Consider the following 24,324-nt stretch of genomic DNA (forward strand, 5'->3'; position numbering starts at 1 on the left):
TGTGTGTGTGTGCGCGCGCGTGCGTGTGCATGCGTGCGTGCGTGAATGCCAATGTAGATGCGTGTGGCTGATAACATCTGACAATCTTAACCTCAAACAGTGTTTGTCTGGGTATGAGAATCCCAAAGATTTCAAAACAAGAAACACAAATCTTCTTAACCAATGATCATTTATGCTGAAATCTTTTTTGCTCAGAGTATGAATGCATTTTCAAGATCATTAAAGGATTTTAAAACCTCAGTATTGCAAATAGTGCAAATATGGTGAGAGAAATCAAAACAAGAATTTAAAAGGGACAATAATATTTGCAAGCTAATTTGAAAAAAAAATGATTTCATTAATCAAATTCAGACAGAACACAATTACACCTATGGAAAGGAACTGGTTGAGCCAATAGACTATCAAAGGATGACCATACATTTGGAAAAATTACATGATACGGGAGACATATCTATGTTTCAGATAGAATGTCATTATTTTCTTACATTCAAGAGAAATTACTTGAAAAACAAAAAAGCATTTTTTTGTTTGTTTGTTTTTTGTTTGTTTGTTTTTTTGGGGTTTTTTTACAAATCTGTATTCATGTTCTGAAAGCTTTATTCAGTAAGCAAGAAAACTCACATTTAAATCATATAATTTGAGCATACTTTACTTCTGACACTGGGATATCTTTTAAGCAACATTTTAAGCAACATTTTAATGCTTTTATTTTTGAAAGCTAACATAATGGTGCTAAAAATTCTATTGAATACCAATTTTTTCATGTTTCAATTCCAACAGACTCAGTGCATTTGCAGGATATAAATCACTGGTATTGTGTGTATGTGTCCATGCAAATCCAAATGTGTGATAGTGATTTCCCGAGGGAGTACCGATACTTGTGAGCCAATGTATCTTAACTCACTTTTATAAACCCACACTAACTGCATGTGTATAACAGCAAAAGAGAGATCAAATTGAGACGGTCATAATGCTTAAGATAAGTTGCCAAAACGTGTTTAAAAACAAATCAACAAATAATCATAAATAATACATATCAGAAAACCCAAATCAATAAATAAATGCATCATAAATATGATCAGAAAACCCAAATAAATAAATGAATGCATATATATAAAACATACTGCATGCAAAACTTCTGAACAAGATTTAAAGAAACCAAAACAAAAAACTCACTGATAAATTATCTATGAAATAAAAACAGGAATATAATAATAGAATTTACTGCGAAATCCTCATCATGCACTGAAGTAAACTGGTGTGAACAGAACACCCTCTCAATACATAATGAAAAGCAAAAAGACACAAAATACATAAGTTTTCTTTTTTCACTCCCCAAAACAAAACACCACACTCAGACTCCACCTCCCATGCAGGCGAGTATCTGAGTGTGGAGAGACAACAATCCTGTAACCTATCACTATCCTAAAATACCAACAAATCTACATACACACTGGGTACTTTTCACAACGAAACAAAATCCATTTCCCACTGCTTTCGCTGTCATATCAAATGGACATATGTAACCCTCAAAGGTGATACTGTCATACCTTCATTCCCAGTTTCAAGCTTCCATTCCTGTCTTTGAACTGTTTCTTTTTGTTTGCAAATCAGTCTGTCTGTTCACATATTTATCATCTGCTGCTGATCAAAAGGAAAAGAGATCATCTGCCCACTGCATTTTTTTTTTTTTTTTTTTTTAATAATCTTTTTATTATTTTTTTAAAGAAATAATTAGAGGTGAATGTTTTGACCCAATCTGTTGTTTCAGATGAAACAGTATTTGAGAGTGGCAGAAAACATGGGAGTAAAATATCAATCTGAAAACAGGAAGTGGAAGGCATTTCTCTGTGTGTGTGTGTGTGTGTGTGTGTGTGTCTTTGCCTCTCTAGATCCTGGCAATTCTCATAATGACCCTGTTAGCACAAATCGTCATCTGCACAGTCAAGGTGGCAACATGCACCAACTTCAAAACCTACGGCACAATTCCAGAAGCAGCACAAACAGTCGCCAAACATGCTGGATGTGGAGCACTATGCTCAGCTGATGCACGAAAGACTGGGTCATGAACCACAAAGACCCTAGAGCCTTGGGTTCATCTCTCTCTCACAGGCTTTGGAGCATGCATTCCTTTAACTCATTCAGTAAAGTTAGTATCACAAGTTCTGTCCACATGCATATCTCCTTAAAATACTCACTGGTACACCTACAGAATAACAGCATCCTTTGCTGTTCCAAACTACTGACGGTATGCTGAGGTCAATGTCATTTGTGATTTCTCTCTTGTTTTAAAATTGCTTTACAATGTAATCAACCATAAAATCACACACTGTACATTCATGCTCCTGCCCAACACAAACGACCGACAGTCCCCCCCTGTCCCCCCCCCCCCGCCCCCCAAGCCCCCCCAAGCCCCCATATCCTTATGGCTTGTTTTTTGTTTTTTTCCAGTGACCTTCCCCAGCCCATGACTCACCATCTAAGTCGGAGCTGCTGGCATCCAGGGACTTTTTAGACAAGAGCATTATACCAGAGGGAGATGATGCGGCCATGGAAGGGAGTGAACTGCCCTCACCAAGAGGCTTGCTGGACAGCAGTACAATGCCCTCCCCTCCTTTGCTGCCACCCCCTCCTCCGAAGGGCAACTTGGGTTTCCGGGAAAATTTAGGGAACGGGAAGCCTACATCAAGGCAAGGAGGTGGTGGTGAGAGACACAATACATGCACGTCAATCAAAAACTACAGGAGACTTAAGACATAGCAGGCAGCAGCATCAACACACTTCCAATGCTGTGTCACTGTGTGTGAGTGTCAGTGCGTGAGTGAGGTCATGCCAATGTGGTGAACACTGCAGTTCATGCTGTCTATCTACTGTGTTACTTTTCTGTCATGCTAATCACTGCAGCCCAAAACAACTTTGGTCTTTATCTTTTTCACTGAGGCATTTTCTGAGTACAGAAAGTTGTAAATTCTTTTGGCTTTCGAGTTTCTGCCCTCACCCCCCTCACTGTATTAGTACTGAAGGGAAAAAATATTCACAACTGAAATATGGTCTTTGCAAACAAAGAAATGGCGGGGTGGGGGAGGGTTATGTAAACTACCATGTCCATCATGTCATGTCATATGTCCGATTACAGCATCTTTGAGAAGACAAATTTCCAAATATATTTGGAAATGAGATTTCACTTTAAATAATGCACCACATAAATCATGAAGAGCAAAAGGTTTAGAAAAAAAAAACCAACAAAACATCAATAAACTGACATATAACAAAACTGTGGGGAGAGGTGATGGGAGAGTGTTCAGATTTATAAATACAGGGCAAGTTGAATTGAAGTTTAAATTAGAATCTATGTTATCCTTCCCAAAAGTATACTGGCTATTTGAACAGGCACTGAACAGACAAATCACAAATACTGATTAAAAAAACAAACAAAAAAAAACAACTGCAAATTCAAACCAGGAAACCCCTTCAACAGACTAGACAGCCTGTACTTAAGAGTGTGCCGTATCAAGTATGAATACACAAGCTGAGGAACATGCAATCATTGGATTAATCTATGTATCACACATCTGCAGTCTGTCCATCATGATTAAAAACATGCATACACAGTATAGGCACCAAAATGCTATTAATTATACATCCACAATCAGAATACCTCCCCCTTAATGTTAGTCGACAAACAAAAAGGGGACCTTCTCTTTGCTTTTGTTCTATACAAAGTGTAGAAAATATATGAGAGATTATCTGGTATAAAAAGCATTATTCTCATTGTCCGTTAAATCAAAATTGTCACGCTCATGCTTGTTCAAGTTATGAAGCCAAACTCCCACCATTCCCATCCAACCCCGCCCCCCCTCCAAAAAAGTAAATATACCCAAAACCACCACATTTAAGACCACACATGAAGCTCTCCCACAACATTCATTTGAAAGTTAAGCATGAAAGTGAGACAGCCCTGAAAAAGTTTGGGCGCTAATCGTTTGATCAATCCTTTATTTCAGAGTACTATGGAGCAGCGAAAAATATAAATATAAATAAAAGACACACACTCAGTTATTCTATAGTACATATCAGACTGTTACCACCCTCTGTCCTGATCTCAGACTCTTCAAAAGGGCAGATCAAGGACATGGGAGTGAACAAAGGAAATTTTGTAAATGTCACCCTCCACCAATGTCACATTCTTCGTTCTCAATGGTAGCATTTTTCTGTTCTCCTTTTCTTTTTTCCAAAATCATGTTAAACCTCATTTCAATTTTTAATCTCTTTTCAACAGTGAAGACCACTTTCAGATCAGTTGAACAACAGCTGACCTATCTTTCAAGTCAGCCAAGCAGTAACAGATCTCACCAAACTGGTATGCCAAGCAGTATCCTCAAATCCTCCATACGACTAACGACATAGTTTCTTTACTTCAAACCACACTGCTAAACTAGAACACAGCAGGAAAATGCATGCACATTTTCAATGGATAAACCTTTTGCAATGGCAATCCATTTTGCTTCCTCTATATCTCTCTTACCGCAAGGGGTTCTGATCATTCTGATCAGGACATTTTGTTTCTCAACAACCTTCACTCCAGTAGGATTCTTTTTAAAAGATATATACATATCTCCTGAAACATAAAAATACAAACATTACCACTGAAAGATAAGTATATTTCCTGGGGCATTTAAAAACATCTTTTCTGTGGGGCTTTCCTCACAATTCCTCGATCTGCTTCTTCTGACGACTCGAGACCAGCCAGTGACTGAGGAAAAAAATACCTCAGACGCAACAGATACTGATTTCCCCCTCTACCTGTAGTGAAAATAACACGTCTCCCATGCAGCAAAATGTCAAAATGCCCACAAAAATACATATAAAAATATGCAGCTGCCACTTTGTGTAAACTGTCTCACAAGGAGATGCAAAAAGAACAACTCATTAGTTTAACATGGTCATCACGTGCATGTGATTTTCTGATCTATCACCCCGCAACATGCCTCTCTCTGACATAAAAACACCAAAGCATCAGTTGTTAAACAAGTGCTGCAAGTCAAACCATGCAAGTTCTCTTCCCGATATTTGTCAAACTCTTTAAACATACTTTCCACAAAAGTGAAACAAGCATAACTAAAACTACCATCCCCCCAAAACAAGAAAGTGAACCACCCGAATTTCAGAACACAGAACCAAAAGCAAACCCCACACACAAGCAACCAGACCACTATCTAACCCATCACCCACCTTTGCCAGACGACGGCTTGCTTGCTGAGGCGGCACCACTCTCCTCTTCCTCTTGAGCAGATTCTGGGATTTCAGACCCTATGCCCCGGAACTGAGGCTTGTTTGGGTCATAGGATGTTTGAGACACTGAGGAGGAGGTGTCTGATTGACTGTCATCCTTGCTGCTATAATATAAAAGGATACAATCCCTGTTATATTTGCAACTTAACCATTCAGATACACCATATATAAAAATTAAAAAAACACCACTCAAGAGCTTATCATACTTACCTTGGTATTCACGCTCACAAAATTTACACATTAATCCAAGTCAAGAAATCTACATTATAAATCCCACAGTTCAAATAACAATAATAAAACACACACAAACATAAATAGCAGGAATTCAGTAACTACACTGAAAGCTCAATAGTTTCTTAAGTGCAGGAACATATATAAACAAAAATGAATTCAAATAAAAGCACAAGCAAATAAAGCACAAAAGCTCTATAAATCAATCCTAAAAAAATAATTTAAAAAAACAGCGGTAACAACAAAGGCCACAGACTTGTTCTAGCTTGTCTAACACCCAACCACCACTCTTACATCTGATGAAAATAGCAAAAATATCACCATGGAGAGCAAGAGAGGAAGCAGCTGGAGGAATCAAACATTTTTCCCTGCTCGCTTATACAGCTTCTTCTAGTTTTTTCATGAAGATACATTTATAATGAACATATGAATGCATAATATATTTCTCCAGAAAAATAATGTAATATTTTGTGAGAGAGAGAGAGAGAGAGAGAGAGAGAGAGAGAGAGACTGACTCAAGAATGTGCGCACAAAGGTGCTGGTACCAGTGTGCGTGCAATCACGTCAATACATATGTGCAGACAAGTACATGCTTGCAGCAGTGTAGCAGTATGCAACATGCAGGCCTGTCGTGTGTGCATGTATGTACGCGCATGTATGTGAAATAGTTTTGTACACATGTATGATACAGCTTGTGCATTTGTGTGGTGCGTAAACATGTGCCCCCAAACCTTTCGTAAGCGCCTGCTGTATTTCCCAAAGGCAGAGAGTTCTACAGCCAAAACAAGAGAGCAGGAAGCCATTTACCAAGAAGCACTAGTATCGTTGAGACTGTGCGAGTCCGACTGACTGTCCTGCTCCTCACTCCCGACCTCCACAGCAGGGAGGGGTGAGGCTGCAGTGGTGGGGAGGGGAGGGGAGGGGGGAGCACCTGCTGCCACTTCATTCCCTGGCTGCTGAGCACGCCGCTTCTTTGCATCGCTTTTCCGAACAGTGCCTTCGCTAATGAGGGAGAGACAAGAGTTTGGCAGCTAAAAAAAAAACCTTAACCACAACAGTATGCATGCAAAATGACACTGTCCACTACCAAAAACAAATGAAATGAAAACATGAAGTAAATAAAAAACCACAAAGGGCCACAGATATCTTGCCTGGTTCAATCTATCCTATCATTGAGAAAAAAATTATTTGAGTGATCAACTCGTCAACAAAATTCTGATTAACCAGTGACTTAGCAATAATATTATATTATCCTTTTTAAACAAACAGATATCATTTGTGTTGATAGCATAAATAAAATGTTTCTAAAACCAGTTCACACACACTGTGTTGATAACATAAATAAAATGTTTCTAAAACCAGTTCACACACACACACACACACACACACACACACACACACACACACACACACATTTTTAACACAGTGTTTATGTTCAGTTACTTCCTGTTCGGTTTTTCCAAGGGTAACCCAAGGCAAAGAATGTAAAACCCTGTGCAAAGATTACTTTAAGTTTCAATGAAAGCTCAAACACAAAATACTTTCACGAGCATTTCATAACACCTGATACAAACACTAAAACACATGAAAGAAGCTCAGTGACAATCACAACACAAAACATTTCATGACCTTTGCGTGTGTGGCTTTCTTCATGCAAATTGTGGACAGAAAAAAGATGCTTTTCTTATTCTATATTACTTCAAGGCTCTTTTGCACCAGTTAAAACATTGTTTCCTGCTATTCCAGCGCAAACATAAACTCCAGAAGCTTCTGCATGTAACAACATTTCATTGTGAACAATGACAAATTCTTAATGCATATTCATGTATGCATCTGACTTTCAAATTCTATTCCAGGTAACATGGAAAAAAGCCATTCCATTTATTGAAATAATTGTAAAATGTCACATGTGTGCATAAATAAATACAGTTAACAGTTTCAAATGTCACATGTGTGCATAAATAAATACAGTTAACAGTTTCCCTCACATGTTTCAAATGATTGTAAACAGTTTGAAGTGATGGCCAAAATACACAACTGACTATGAGTCCAACGCTGTAAAATGCTTCCATTACAACGTCATCAACTTCAATGTTATCAACTTATATGTTATATCATTATTCACACACACAGTCCTTTCTGTCTTTTTTTTTTTTTTTTTTCATAAAAGAATCGTCATTCCATAACAAGTGACTGACACAAAAAAAGAAAGAAAAAAAACATGCATGCTAAGTTCATGGTATACAAATATCAAGAAGTCACAAGAACACGATAAAATGCGTGGAGCAAAATGTGATAATAAACTGACCAAAACCAGAGAAACAGCTTGACATTATGGGACAACAGCAACATTTAAAAACATTAACAAAACTCAAAGCTGGTGAAATATATGCAGCAGCAAAAAGAAAAATAGCACAATAAGAACAACAAATAAAGAAAGAAAAAGCTTCTACATGTATAAAGAAAAGAAAAAAAAACCTCCCACGTATACAAAACTTGATTTCCTGAATATTCCTGGTCAGACAGTGAGTGAAAACTGCAAGGAATTTACTGTGTGTATTCATGTATCAGTGTGTTAGTCATATAAGATGATCTTCCCAAGAGTGCTGATATTCTTGAAATTATCCACAATCTAAAGAGAGTAGCCATTTGCAAACAGGCCATCAGTTCAATGCAAAGAAACAGAAGCACTACCATATAAGGAGAGCGTGTACAATAGTGACCTCACCCGACCTGTCCTACTTACATATGGAAAAAGGCAGGCACTCTACAGACAGGCAAGCACCAACAGAGAGCATGACATCATCACCACATCAGTCAAAAGTGACAAAACACGTATTACATAAAATCAGCTTTTATGTTTGTCAACCTAAAGCTCTGTTAGCTTCCTTACTATGGTCTGAGCAAATACGTATGTGTGCATCCCACATGAAATACAAAATTAGCTTCTACGCAAGTATTATTTGAATTGTAGATATATGTATCAACTGAAGAGTTGTGGTAAATGTTCCCTGGCCTTCTATTTTCAAATTTATCTCCCCCTTCTCTATCTTTTCCTCTACCTCTTCTCTCTCTCTCTCTCTCCTTTCTCTCCTCCCTTTCTCTCCCCTCTGTAATTTGAAGCACATGCTATGTCCGTAACTATTCACATTAACCATCAACAGCATTTCTTTACCACGAATATCAAGGTTCTAAATCCAGACCTTAGGATGAATATGCTAGGAAAAATAATCTTCACAACTGATGACATGCAAGCCCTCTTTTTCGTTATTGGCATTAAACCAGATGCAGAAGAAAAGCAACTTTCTCATCCCATTCCGATGTTTTAAAAAAAATGTGAAAAAATAAACAACTAGAAACTATCATAAAATACTCCACAGTTTACTTACAACTTGTCCCGTCTACTTTGTCACATGCAAGCAAACACAGATTAGTGTTATTCTTTAAACACTCATTCGCCTTTATCTATATAAAAATTCAATACCCTTTTTTGCCAGCCTAACATTTCCCACCTTTAATCAATGGCATACAGACAATAGATGGCAAGCCAAACATGTAAATATACATACTCAGAAGAAAACAGTATTAACCTGGATTATCATGACAACCAACCAACAACAATATGGAGCTGACAAGAGAATACAATCACATTTGCAGCATACCCAACTCGTTACAACAGAAGAATACCAATAACTGTACACAAAGTCAATCACCACAAAGTCCACAAAGAGAAAGAACCCACCCTGCAAACTTGAAATCACAGCAACAGCAAAGTAACACTCTTTAGTTACACAGAATAGGTGATTCAGTTGAACATGACAAACCCCCCAACTGAGCAAAGGTGTTTCACTCTTCACACACATAACCACAGCCTGTCAGTGCAGGCAAGGTATGTCAGTGTTCTCACCTGTCATGCTTGATCCAGGTTTCCAGGCCACTCTCGCTGTCTTGGCGGCTGACAGGTGGGCTGGGGGAGGTGTACACCTCAGGTGTGGATGAAGCTGCGCTATCATTTCTTCCTCTGGCTGGTCAAGCTCTTGCTCCAGTGACTGAACATCAACCCCACCGCCCCAAAGCAAATATTAGAAAGCTTGCAACATCATATGATATGATTAAACTTACCCCCCTTGACACCCCCCAGGAGATTTTTGAATGCTTGCATTATGATATGACTGAACATCATCCCTTGCACTACCCCATAGCCATTTCTTAGAATGCTTGCATCATTTTGATATGATTGAACTCACACTCCCATCAGCCCCCCCCCCTCCCCCTTGAAAAAACAACAAAGAAGTGAATTCTAGAATTCTTACAACATTACATATGACTGAACATCAACCCTGATCCCCCACCCCACCCCCATAATCCCCCAGCAAATTTTAGAATGCTTGCAATAGTACCCTACCATTTGCTAACATCCGAGTCTATAATAATGTATTGAATACCTGTTGTAATTATCTGATTGTTGTTTGCTTTTATGAAACACTTAGTTTGAACAGTAACATTCATCATTTTCAGCTTAAAATCGATAGCCACCTGTGTGGGCTGCAAGATCTGAGACTGCGGCAGATGAACCTGCGTGTAGCTGTGTATGCAGGATGTGTGATGAGTGGCCTGATAAAAAGGTGTGGATGGGGAAAAAACATTGTGAACAAATACATTCAAGCTTTATAAGCTTAAACTTCCTATGTTCACAAGCAATGAAATTTCAATAAACTGCATATAATTCTGTTAAGACAACCACAGAAGACAACTTTATCTTCAACTACCAGAATCAGCCATCTTCATTAGGTGGTTGTCTTCATCAACTTTACAAGGGCGCATACACAGGATAAAGGGGGACAGAGAAGAAGAAAAGAATTAAAAAAATAAAATAAAAAAACAAGAGAGGCAAGGCCTTCACTTGTGATAAATTAAGTCCCCTAGCATTAATTACAGAGTAATTTCCCTTTTTTACTATCTGCACCAAAACGTTTGCAAAATAAATAAAAAATCCATGCTTAGCAAAAGAAGTTCCTGTTTGAACCAAAAATGAAAATAATGACTCCTCTTGTTGTTGTGTCAAAATAAGAGGTCAAAGTGCCAAGTTTAGAGAATACAAAATTATAAATATAACAGTACATGAAGTTTGCAAATAATTAGGCTTCTTTTTTATTTTTTTGTGCCCATCCCAGAGGTGTAATATTGTTTTAAACAAGATGACTGGAAAGAACTGAATTTTTCCTATTTTTATGCCTAATTTGGTGTCAACTGACAAAGTATTTGCAGAGAAAATGTCAATGTTAAAGTTTACCACAGACATACGGACACACACACACACACACACACACAGGCAACCGAACACCGGGTTACACAAGTGAGTCAAAAAACAAAACAAAAAACCCCACTTCTTCTCTTTCTGGCTCCCTTGCTGTGCTTGGTCCACACACACAATCAGGCCGGGAGAAAGAGAGGGGGTGGGGTGAAGATGGAAGGCAAAGAGGCAGCATCACATGCGGTCAGTTACCTTGCTACGCTTGGTGGGTGGTCTGCGAGGGGGCATGCTGCTGGCCAGCTGGGCACGTGCCCGGTGGACGGACGTGTCCAGGAGAGGCGTGTCCGGAAGGGAGGCAAAGTCAGAGGCCTCTCTGCCGGCCGAGTCCTCCTCTTCTGCCATCTGGCCGGCACCATTCTCCTCTCCATCTGCTGGGTCAAATACTTCTTGCTGTGATTTCAGCAATGAGTGACATCATCAACTGATCATTCTAGCTGTGATTTCCATGATGAGTGACATCATCAACTGATCATTCTAGCTGTGATTTCAGTGATGAGTGACATCATCAACTGATCATTCTAGCTGTGATTTCAGTGATGAGTAACATCATCAACTGACCATTCTAGCTGTGATTTCCATGATGAGTGACATCATCAACTGATCATTCTAGCTGTGATTTCAGTGATGAGTGACATCATCAACTGACCATTCTAGCTGTGATTTCAGTGATGAGTGACACCATCAATTGATCATTCTAGCTGTGATTTCAGTGATGAGTGACATCATCAACTGATCATTCTAGCTGTGATTTCAGTGATGAGTGACATCATCAACTGATCATTCTAGCTGTGATTTCAGTGATGAGTGACATCATCAACTGATCATTCTAGTTGTGATTTCAGTGATGAGTGACATCATCAACTAATCATTCTAGCTGTGATTTCAGTGATGAGTGACATCATCAACTGATCATTCTAGCGTGATTTCAGTGATGAGTGACATCATCAACTGATCATTCTAGCTGTGATTTCAGTGACGAGTGACATCATCAATTGATCGTTCTACCTGTGATTTCAGTGATGAGTGACATCATCAACTGATCATTCTAGCTGTGATTTCAGTGATGAGTGACATCATCAACTGATCATTCTAGCTGTGATTTCAGTTATGAGTGACATCATCAACTGATCATTCTAGCTGTGATTTCAGTGATGAGTGACATCATCAACTGATCATTCTAGTTGTGATTTCCATGATGAGTGACATCATCAACTGATCATTCTAGCAGTGATTTCAATGATGAGTGACATCATCAATTGATCATTCTAGCTGTGATTTCAGTGATGAGTGACATCATCTACTGATCATTCTAGCTGTGATTTCAGTGATGAGTGACATCATCAACTGATCATTCTAGCTGTGACTTCAGTGATGAGTGACATCATCAACTGATCATTCTAGTTGTGATTTCAGTGATGAGTGACATCATCAACTAATCATTCTAGCTGTGATTTCAGTGATGAGTGACATCATCAACTGATCATTCTAGCGTGATTTCAGTGATGAGTGACATCATCAACTGATCATTCTAGCTGTGATTTCAGTGACGAGTGACATCATCAATTGATCATTCTAGCTGTGATTTCAGTGATGAGTGACATCATCAACTGATCATTCTAGCTGTGATTTCAGTGATGAGTGACATCATCAACTGATCATTCTAGCTGTGATTTCAGTGATGAGTGACATCATCAACTGATCATTCTAGCTGTGATTTCAGTGATGAGTAACATCGTCAACTGACCAAAAAGTGAAATCTCAACAAATGTGACTTTCTAACAGAAGAAAAAATGTTTATGATGCAACAGGAGTTTTGCTGGCCAGCTGGGCACGTGCCCGGTGGACGGACGTGTCCAGGAGAGGCGTGTCCGGAAGGGAGGCAAAGTCAGAGGCCTCTCTGCCGACCGAGTCCTCCTCTTCTGCCATCTGGCCGGCACCATTCTCCTCTCCATCTGCTGGGTCAAATACTTCTTGCTGTGATTTCAGCAATGAGTGACATCATCAACTGATCATTCTAGTTGTGATTTCCATGATGAGTGACATCATCAACTGACCATTCTAGCTGTGATTTCAGTGATGAGTGACATCATCAACTGATCATTCTAGCTGTGATTTCAGTGATGAGTGACATCATCAACAGATCATTCTAGTTGTGATTTCAGTGATGAGTGACATCATCAACTGACCATTCTAGCTGTGATTTCAGTGATGAGTGACATCATCAACTGACCATTCTAGCTGTGATTTCAGTGATGAGTGACACCATCAATTGATCATTCTAGCTGTGATTTCAGTGATGAGTGACATCATCAACAGATCATTCTAGCAGTGATTTCAGTGATGAGTGACATCATCAACCGATCATTCTAGCAGTGATTTCAATGATGAGTGACATCATCAACTGATCATTCTAGCTGTGATTTCAGTGACGAGTGACATCATCAATTGATCGTTCTACCTGTGATTTCAGTGATGAGTGACATCATCAACTGATCATTCTAGCTGTGATTTCAGTGATGAGTGACATCATCAACTGATCATTCTAGCTGTGATTTCAGTGATGAGTAACATCGTCAACTGACCAAAAAGTGAAATCTCAACAAATGTGACTTTCTAACAGAAGAAAAAATGTTTATGATGCAACAGGAGTTTCTAATTCAAGATGCAGCACACTGGACCATATGAAGATCTGCTGAAGTCTAAAACAATGAAAACTGGTATGGCCATGAAACACGATCTGAAAGCCTTGCTAAAAGAAGGTGTACCAAACCATCAAGCAAATGTTCCTCAAAATGGTGTGTTTTTGTGTGTTTTTTTTTGTTTGTTTGTTTGTTTGTTTTTGTTTAATTGTTTGTTTGTTTAAATCTGATGTATGGTAAAAATTAAGAATCAATTCCATTATCTTATGAATTCCACACTTGCTGAGTATGGGCATGTGTATTTAGATATGTATTAAAGTCTGCTTACAACACACACCCCTCTAAAAACAATCTGTTACAATTTTGACAATTTACACGTAACAACTCAAAATGTACATCCAGGTATAAGGCAAACATTGTTAACAAAGCCAGCTGTTAAGAAACAATGAAAGGTTCTAAGTATTTATAAGTGAAATTTTAGGCGACATGACAAACCTCTCTGTGTTAAAGCACACAGGACAAACCATTACCAAGGCTGAGTTTGAGTCTTCACATTAAGATGGGCAAGAGGAAGCACAGGCTTGCACGCCAGAATGTTATGTCATTCACAAGAAAATGCAACTTACAAACAAGAACAAGAGAAAATGGGAAGAAATTCACACACAAACACATGCACATTTGCTGATGACTCAAAACTACACTCCAATATGAGCACAGGCGTACATTTCCGGCATGCTTGTATGCCCACACAAGCAAATACTGCTCACATGGACATACACATACATATATGCATTCAGATAGGTGATTTCACTATTCATCAACTGATCATTGTTGCTTAGCCCAGCGGACCACAAAGGTCACACTAGGGCTGGAAAACTATAAATGTTTGTTCTGATGAGCACACACACACACACACACACACACACACACACACACACACACACATCTATCACATCCATGCATATAAACCTAGAACGTGCTTCTGATTCTGACCAATCAAACCAACAACACCTGAACATAAACACAACAGTGATACACAAAATGAGGTTTAATAACAGGTACGCAAAACAACACACACAAAAACACACACACACAAAAAGCCAACAAGCAATTCACATATACAAAATACAAAAAAAATACAAAATATGTAAATTACAAATTATCAAGTCAAGACATACACAAAAAATATTCAAGTCTTTCTAGAAAAAGAATTAAAAGTGAATGAACCAGCAATCCAGAAAATAAGGGAGAGATGACAAAAAGAAAAGGAAAAGGTCAGAAACAGAGAGAAGAGATAGAAAAGAGGAAAGAAATTCTACCACAGTAGGTGGAGGTACTATTTTTACTCAGAGAACCCACCGCCCACCCCCTTCCCCACAGGAGTAGGAGGTTGGACTGGCTATGTGGCTGTGGGTGGGGCAGGAATGCCTTCACAATGAACAACAGATGAGGCACAGATACGGATACGGATAGTTTATTCAATAAAGGCCATGGCCCCTCATGAAGGGGGTACAGTGAATCAACATTCAAAATCAAAACCTTACAAATTACAAAAGTAAATGATAAGCTGCAAATGATAATCCACAAATTGGATAATGCACAACTAATAATAATTAGCTACATAATACACTGCTAAACTTAAAAGCCTTATATAAGTAAATAGCAAACTGTTTTATAATAGTTTCGTTAGTTGATGACATAAGCATGGCAAGTCGAAATAAAGTAGGGTGTCTATAATATTTTTGTGGAATCCACTCATGTCTAAGGTCATTCAAAGCAGGGCAACACAACACAAAGTGAAGTTCGGTTTCTTCAGCACGTCTGCATAAAGGACAACTAAGATCAGAGACACTGGACTTTCGATAACGATAATGATGAAGAAATATGTCAGAAATTCCAAATTGGAACCTGGTTGTGATATGTTTCAAATGCTTATCCATTTTCATTGACAGATAAGTAGGAATAGAGTGCATAGAAATAAACTGTCAGTAAAACTCAAACCTATCGCTATCTTGAACATGAGAGAGAGAGAGAGAGACAGAGAGAGATCGAGACAGAGACCCACCAGGTGAGAGGAAGCTATCAGAGGCCTCAGAGCCAGTGGACGTGTCCAGCAAATCCTGAGACAAGGGGGACAGGGGGTCCTCGTCTGGAACCAGCACAACACACTGGGGGCAAGCCGCTAACACATGCAGTAACCCCATCACACACACAACAGCACACAGAGAGAAACAGACACACACAGACATACACAGTAACCCCATCACACACACAACAGCACACACAGAGAGACACACACAGACAGACACGGTAACCCCATCACAAACAAAACAGCACACACAGGGAGAGAGAGACAGACATACACAGTAACCCCATCACACACACACAACAGCACACACAGAGAGAGACACAGACATACACAGTAACCCCATCACAAACAAAACAGCACACACAGAGAGAGACACAGACATACACAGTAACCCCATCACAAACAAAACAGCACACACAGAGAGAGACACAGACATACACAGTAACCCCATCACACACACAACAGCACACAGAGAGACACAGATATACAAAATAACCCCATCACACACACAACAGCACACACAGAGACACAGACATACACAGTAACCCCATCACACACACAACAGCACACACACACAGACACTGACACACACACACACGCAGTAATCCCATCATATACACAACAGCACATACACACACACTTCGGGTAACCCAATTACACACACACATACACACACACACACACAGAGGGTAACCCAATTACACTCACTCACTCACTCACTTACTCACACACACACACACACACAGAGTAACCCAATAACACACTCCACGCGCATGCATGCATGCATGCACATGCGCTTGCGCACACACACAGAGTAACCTTATCACACATATAAAAGAGCGAACACACACACGCACACACACACAAACATACACACACACAATGAGTAACCCCATCAAACACACACACACACACACACACACACACACAGCAACACTATCACACTTGCACACACATGAGCAGCCCTATCTCTCTCTCACACACAGACCCCCAGACACAAACACACCAATAACCCCATTACACATACAACAGCACACACATATACACTACACAAAGAGACGTGATTCCTGCTTATTTAAAAACAACAAAACTAAAACACCACGTGGTGGGTAACAAAATCTTACATATCATATCATACTTTTGTGTACCTTCAGAAATGAGTGTTTGCTGAACTGGAAATTGTGTGCTAGAAACGTAATAATTCCATCTACAGCAGCCCAAGTTGAAGGGCATTTCATTGGTTTGCAATTATAATGATCTAAATCAAATTTTCAAACTTTTTGTTGTCCTATCACGATTTTCCAGCTTCAATAAGTCATAATAAATACTGCAAGAGCTGGTGCAATACTCGACATAAAAACCCATGTTCAATAATCTATGGTTTTATGTTGTGTAAACTGCATTAGGTGATCAAAATCACTGTCAAAAACGTTGGGGTTTTTTTTTGGTTTTTTTTGTTGTTGTTTGTTTGTTTTTTTTGTTTTGAGATCTACTGAAATGTGGAGCTGGTTTGTGCCAGTCAGTCACATTTGATCAGCATTTCAATAATATCCAAACTTCTTATGCATTTGTATCTGTCAATCTTGCAACCTTTTCTGGTCTTTTCCATGACTTCAACGCTCAGACACTTCAATACAGAAGTAGCTATCGCATGCTGAACAAATACCACTGAAACAAATTTTTCCAGTAATGAACCAGAAACGACCCCAGAAAATCTTGCTGATCCTAAGGCTTAACAAAACAAACCATTAATGATCCAGAAAAACGGATTAATCTGGAGCAATAACATGCCTGTAACTGGTATGTGTGGATTTTTTCTCCATGTTTAGTCCAGATTTGGTGCTGACAGAGTATTTACAGAGAAAATAAATTTGTTTAACTTTATCACAATCATACAACTTTCACTTTCACTTTCACTTTCTCAAGGAGGCGTCACTGCGTTCGGACAAATCCATACACGCTACACCACATCTGTTGAGCAGATGCCTGACCAGCAGCATAACCCAACGCGCTTAGTCAGGCCTTGAGTGCATGCTTACATATTTGTGTACCTATGAAAGTGGATTTCATTTTACGTAATTTCGCCAGAGGACAACACTCTCGTTGCCATGGGTTCTTTTTCAGTGCGCCAAGTGCGTGCTGCACACGGGACCTCGGTTTATCGTCTCATCCGAAAGACTAGACGCTCAGTTTGATTTTCCAGTCAAACTTAGGAGAAAGGGCGAGAGCGGGATTCGAACCCACACCCTCACGGACTCTCTGTATTGGCAGCCGAGCGTCTTAACCATTCTGCCACCTTCCTCCCACCAATCATACAAACAAACATACAATTATACATCCATACATACATGGACAAATCAATCAGGGTTATCATACAGACTCACTTTGTTTACACACGTGAGCCAAAAACACAACAGTGAACCCAGCGCAGACAAGCGCACATGCATGTGTTACAAACAACACACTGACAATATTTGTTAGAATTCACAGACATACAGCAAATCCAAATGCGCAGAATCACTGGTTATAAAGATAAGGAACGGATCATAACTCACTCAAGCTAAGACACAGAGTTAAGACAAGAACAACAACAGAAAAAGAAACAACAAAAACTCCCCTTTCCTCATCAAAGACTACAATTTTTCTGCTGTAATTAAATATGCTGCAGCTTTAAAAAAAATAAATAAATAAACTTCAATGACTATGGCTGGAACATAGGCTGCATGTGGGACTTGTAAAATCCTTATCTGAGGGATAGCTTCCAATGTGTCTCCCATTTCCTGTCTGCAAACTGCGATGTCAAAGTTGTGATATCAAAAGAACACACACACATACACACACAACACAACACAACACAACACAACACAACACACAGACAGTTTTACAGTTTCTGTTTCTCAAGGAGGCATCACTGCATTTGGACAAATACATATACACAATAACACATCTACTGGGCAGATGCCTGAAAGCAGCATAACCGATCACAGATCAGGCCTTGAGTGCATGTACTTATCTTTGTGTACCTACCTATCAGAGCGCAGAGGACAACCCTTTTCTTACCATGGGTACTTTTTCAGTGCGCTACATGCGTGTTACACACAGGACCTCAGTATTTCATCTCATCCAAATGACTAGACACCCAAACTGATTTTCCAGGCAAACTTGGGAGAAATGGTGAGAGCAGGAATTGAACCCAGACCCTCACAGATACTGTATTGGCAGATTAACCATTCGACCACATTCCTCCACACACACACATACACAAACAAAATACACAACCTACACCCACACACACTTGTACTGTCATTACTAATCCTGTTCACACAATTAGGGTTTAATCCAAATTCGGGGGGAAAACAATGGGAAGTCCAACAACCAAAATAGCATTATATTTCAAACAACTTACACACGTAATTTTTTTCAACTGGTCAGAAACAGAGATGGCCTGATAGAACAAAGCAACAAAGAGGGGCATGAAAGAAAACAGCTTCGCTGTGGGAACACTTCCAGACAAATGACATCACACAGAAACTGGCATGGGCACAATGGTCTGGTATTAAAGGAAAACCCAATGCATGTTATTTTCACAAGCTTATTAGTCAATTATACATACAAAATATGGCCAGGGCAAACAGAACACCAAAACAGATGCACTCATGCTTGCTTGACTTTATGTTCCCATTATAAGAACATAATATAGTACATTCACAGCTGTTTCAAGAACGTTTTCCTGAACAAGCTTTCAGATCTGATGGCCATTTATTCAAATATCTTAAGAAGAAGAAGAAATATAATAGTAAAAGCAATAATGATGGCACTCTATACTCACCATGACACCTTCCATATCAATGTCACCTCATAATAAACATCAGTGGATTGTCTACTGAGAATTCAGTCAGCATTCTCACATCTCTCAGGGGCACTTACCATCTCCGTTCAGAACCGCCTGTACAGGCTGAGGGGTGGCCTTGACCTCTGGCAGCTTGATATCCTCCATGGGCTGGGGTGGTTCAGGGGGCAGTCCAGCAGCTTTCCTGGCCTCTGTCAACTCACTCTCCAAATGAAACACCTGGACAACAGTCAGTCTCTCAAACTGAACACCATCAACATGAGTCAACTGTCTACCTTACTACTACAACTTCATTCATCTGAATACAACCTGGTTTATGTTCCCTTGACAGTACCAGTCACTTTTAAATATCAAAACAAGGCAAGGCAAGGCATGTAATTTTTTTTTTTTTTTAAACCACTCTCGTTGCAATAACAGGTATAAGAACAGCAAACCTATCTTGCATATACGCCTGATTAATTATGCCATAATTATTTCCCCAGACTTCCCTTAATATATCAATATAAGTGGAGTGATGGCTTAGAGGTAACGCGTCCGCCTAGGAAGCGAGAGAATCTGAGTGTGCTGGTTCGAATCACGGCTCAGCCGCCAATATTTTCTCCCCCTCCACTAGACCTTGAGCGGTGGTCTGGACGCTAGTCATTCGGATGAGATGATAAACTGAGGTCCCGTGTGCAGCATGCACTTAGCACACGTAAAAGAACCCACGGCAACAAAAGGGTTGTTCCTGGCAAAATTCTGTAGAAAACACTTCGATAGGAAAAACAAATTAAACTGTAAGCAGGAAAAAATACAAAAAAATGGGTGGCACTGTAGTGTAGCGACGCGCTCTCCCTGGGGAGAGCAGCCCGAATTTCACACAGAGAAATCTATTGCGATAAAAAGAAATACAAATACAAATAAAACGAGAGAATGTGGGAGCTAGAGAAAGTGGTGCTGGCTTTCTTTTCTTTTCTGTTCTTCATTTCATTCTGTCTATGGGCTATTCTGAACAATACATTCACTGCAAAGATTGTGCGAACTGATTCCATCATTTGCAGTCAAATGAGTTATGTACGTACATGTAAAGAGCTTTTCTGAAAGGCTTAAATATGTGTTCACTGTTGATTCTTTTACTCACCCTATCCTTGAGGTTCTTGACCAGGTCATTGTACTGCTGGTCCTTCTCGCTCTGCTGCTCCAGCAAGGACTCCCTCTCCTGGATAAAGTCTTTCTCCCTGGAAACAACACATGTAGAGTTCACACACTGCTATCATTTTTTTTTTGGATGAAGATGGCTGTATATCTGTTGGGGGTGTTTATCACAATAGTGTGTTGTTGCTGTATTTTTACTGGATAAAGTCCTTCCTGAAAAAACACACATGCGCACACACACACACACACACACACGCATATGCATGCAAACACACACTAACACACGCAAATACACACAAACCACACCACACCGCACCTCAAACCACACACACACACACACACACAACAAAACGCACTGCAACACACCACAACACCCTGCCCTCCATCTACGCCAAACACACCTCAAACTACACACACACAAGCACACAAAACAAAGTGCACTGTAACGCAACACCCTTCCCTTCATCAACCCCACGCACACAACCACACACAAACACGAAACACCGCACAACACCTGCAGCGACACAAACATCATAAACTGTTATGACTGTCTTGCTGTTGATGTTGATGTTGATGTAAGCTGCTGTCATTCATCATAATGGTGATGTTTCCCTGTTGTTCTTCGATAAAATCCTTTATCACTAACCCCTAAAAATGACATGGATGTTGGTGGGTGTTTTTCCCCTTGTAAATGGTAAACGTGTCTGTGCCCAAACTGTCTTTCTTCACAGTCCTGGCTGGCTTCAAGCTCATACCAGGTGAAACACCTCCACAACGCAGCAGCCCCAAACCATACTATTACTTTATATTATTTTCAGCTGTTTGTACATGTTATACATCTTATGTTAAAATAATTCCAAACTTTACTAAAGAGCTGCCAAATTAGCTGCAAACACACACTTATAACAACTGAATACTGGAACAAAAAAAACAGCGGAAATTAAATTTTTAGTCTTTGAAAACTTGACAAAGGTAGAAGAGAAGGTAAATAAAATAAAGTCTTCAGAACAAATGACAGCTGTCTTTGAAACCTTGACAAAGATAAGGGGCGAAGCAACATAAAACTAAGTCTTCAGAACATATGACAGCTGCACTGACCTCTGCTGATACTCCTTGATGAGTTTCTTGGCTTTGTGGTATTTCTTCTCCAGGGCACCAAAGTCCACCTTCATCTTCTTCTCCAGCAGAATGTACTGACCTTGAGACCCTTCCAGCATATCCTGGGCAAACATACATACATACTGAACCGTGTCTTATTCCCAAAAAGACTGCATGGGGGTACACGGGAAAAAAACCAAAAAAAACCAAAAGGGACAATAGGCAATGTACATGGTAAAGTTACACAGTGTGTAATGAACTTGTAAGTAAATGAAATGATGCCAAAAACGAAACAATGCCAAGTTTAAGTCATTATCTGAACAGAAAAGCATAAGTTTAAAAATACAATAACACAAACTGCACTAACTCAGTCTGTTTAGAAATCTGAGTCCAGAAGTAATATCTTAAACAATTTGTATGACAAGTCGAGAGGTAATTTTTTTTTTTAATTGCATAACAATTGTTATAAATTTAGATAGGATCAACAAAGGTGTCTTATTCCATGTTGTAAACAATTAAGAGGTCATCAAAGCCTTTGGATTTGTTGTAATATGGCCTCAATAATATCTCATTCTACCTTTTACTGAAACACAGTTTTCCTGGAAACCTTATCACACATCTTACTTTGTGAACTGTCCATCTGTCTGGTTATACACCATCCACAGGCTGCATTCCAAACTCACCTGGTACTGACTGTTTTCTTTGCGGGATGAGTCCAGCTGCTTCTCAACATCACGCAGTCTGTGGACAGTGTCTTCATACTTCTTCTCCATCTGCTTCTTCTGGGTCTCTGCTGTCTCCAGAACAATGATCTGAAAACAAAACAATAAAAGACAAAGCGTCATCCTCAATCCTTACCCAATCTGTTGCCTATTTCAACCACAGGGGGAGGGGTAAGAATGATCAGGACACAACTAGAGGTGCATTGTTGAGTATCAAGATCCAAGAATCAATATTTTAATACACTGTCATTCCTGTGCACTGGTAATACCTTTCAGCAGTAAGAAAAAATTGGCCACAACAAGCCTTTGGCTTGTTAAAGGAACCATCTCCCTTGATCTTGTGGATTTTTTTGTTATGCTAAAATCTTATGAATCTTCTTCTTCTTCTTCTTCTGCGTTCGTGGGCTGCAACTCCCACGTTCACTCGTATGCATACAAGTGGCTTTTACGTGTATGACCGTTTTTACCCCGCCATGTAGGCAGCCATACTCCGTTTTCGGGGGTGTGCATGCTGGGTATGTTCTTGTTTCCATAACCCACCGAACGCTGACATGGATTACAGGATCTTTAACGTGCGTATTTGATCTTCTGCTTGCGTATACACACGAAGGGGGTTCAGGCACTAGCAGGTCTGCACATATGTTGACCTGGGAGATCGTAAAAATCTCCACCCTTCACCCACCAGGCGCCGTCACCATGATTCGAACCCGGGACCCTCAGACTGACAGTCCAACGCTTTAACCACTCGGCTACTGCGCCCGTCAAAATCTTATGAATAATTCCAGCCCTCTGACAATAGAACTAATAATCTTAATATTTCATGGAAAATGTATGCCCTGGAAATGTTCCAAAATCACAAATGTAAGTTCACTTGAGAGAAAAAAAAACTTGCTGTGTACCATATTTAACTAGATCCAGTATAAACTCCCCTACATCACACAACTTATTTCCTGACACTTAACATGACCCATGCAGGTGGTTTAGTGAAAATCTAAAATTCAATCACAGCACAGCAGTGCTTGACTTTTCATAATAGGTCAGTAAAACTGCTGAAAAAAACAAAGAAACAAGATCAGCTGGGTCACTTTGAACAAACCTTTGCACGGAGTTTAGCCAGTTCTGCATCAGCCACAGCGTTTTTGTAGTGTGCCTGGAACACACCACAGATCATCAAAGTAATGATGGCCCCAAAGTCAATTCCATGTTATCAAATCAACAACAAAAGAAACAGAGGCAATCCAACTGCACTAAAAATTTATTAAAAGATTTACGAAAAGGTCATACTCTACAGTCCTACTGTTGTTTTATGGTAGGAATTATTATCTTTTTGTGCCAGTGAGTGTACATGTACTCACTGCCTTGTGTGTGTGTGTGTGTGTGTGTGTGTGTGTGTAAATATGGGCATGTGCTTGCAAATACACATCTGCAAATATGCACAAAAGCTTATATCTGCATGTGTGCTAAGTCTTTGAGCTTGCTTTTCGTGCTGCCACCGACCTACAAGCTCCCCCGACACGCACTGCTTTCCTGTGTGGCTGAGCTCATCAACCCTGCCTGCAACTGACAAGCGTGAAGCTGGTCTCTGCTCTCTCACTCACTTCTTTCAGTTTGATGAACAGCTTTTCCTGCTCCATTCCGGGCGACTCAGCATCGCTGCTGCTGCTCTCTGGCAGGTCGAACACCTCGATGGATGGCTTGGGCGGCCCATCCAGACTGTCCTCTGGGGAGCTGCTGCTCACCTCTTCAGCCAGGGAAGGAATGGACTGGGGAGTCGTGTCCCCTGCTGCACTCTCCAGCTCCAGGAGCAGCTCTTGCTGGCGCTCCTTCTCTTGAGACTCCTCCATCCCCTGAAAGGTAGCAGACAGTGATTTGTGACCACACACATGCACTCGGTAGCAGACAGTGATTTGTGACCACACGCATGCACTCACCCACCCTCCTACCTATCCACTCGC

At 40.0% G+C, this 24,324-nt stretch overlaps 1 protein-coding gene across 1 annotated transcript in view; it reads right to left on the reverse strand.

Moving 5' to 3' along the window:
- LOC143290857 (uncharacterized) overlaps positions 1–24,324 on the reverse strand; it is a 94,335-nt gene that overhangs the window by 12,878 nt on the left and 57,133 nt on the right. Inside the window, exons 10-23 of the mRNA XM_076600437.1 lie at positions 23,968–24,216; positions 23,466–23,519; positions 22,331–22,459; positions 21,648–21,769; positions 20,536–20,632; positions 19,493–19,634; positions 15,542–15,625; positions 12,644–12,792; positions 11,016–11,227; positions 9,431–9,544; positions 8,270–8,290; positions 6,331–6,525; positions 5,233–5,396; positions 2,477–2,680 (exon numbers count right to left, since the gene is read on the reverse strand). Coding sequence (XP_076456552.1) covers positions 2,477–2,680; positions 5,233–5,396; positions 6,331–6,525; positions 8,270–8,290; positions 9,431–9,544; positions 11,016–11,227; positions 12,644–12,792; positions 15,542–15,625; positions 19,493–19,634; positions 20,536–20,632; positions 21,648–21,769; positions 22,331–22,459; positions 23,466–23,519; positions 23,968–24,216 — 1,936 coding nt within the window. The remainder of the gene's footprint in view (positions 1–2,476; positions 2,681–5,232; positions 5,397–6,330; positions 6,526–8,269; positions 8,291–9,430; positions 9,545–11,015; positions 11,228–12,643; positions 12,793–15,541; positions 15,626–19,492; positions 19,635–20,535; positions 20,633–21,647; positions 21,770–22,330; positions 22,460–23,465; positions 23,520–23,967; positions 24,217–24,324) is intronic.

The sequence above is a fragment of the Babylonia areolata genome, chromosome 1 (genome assembly GCF_041734735.1).
Source record: "Babylonia areolata isolate BAREFJ2019XMU chromosome 1, ASM4173473v1, whole genome shotgun sequence".
Lineage (NCBI taxonomy): Eukaryota > Metazoa > Mollusca > Gastropoda > Neogastropoda > Buccinidae > Babylonia > Babylonia areolata.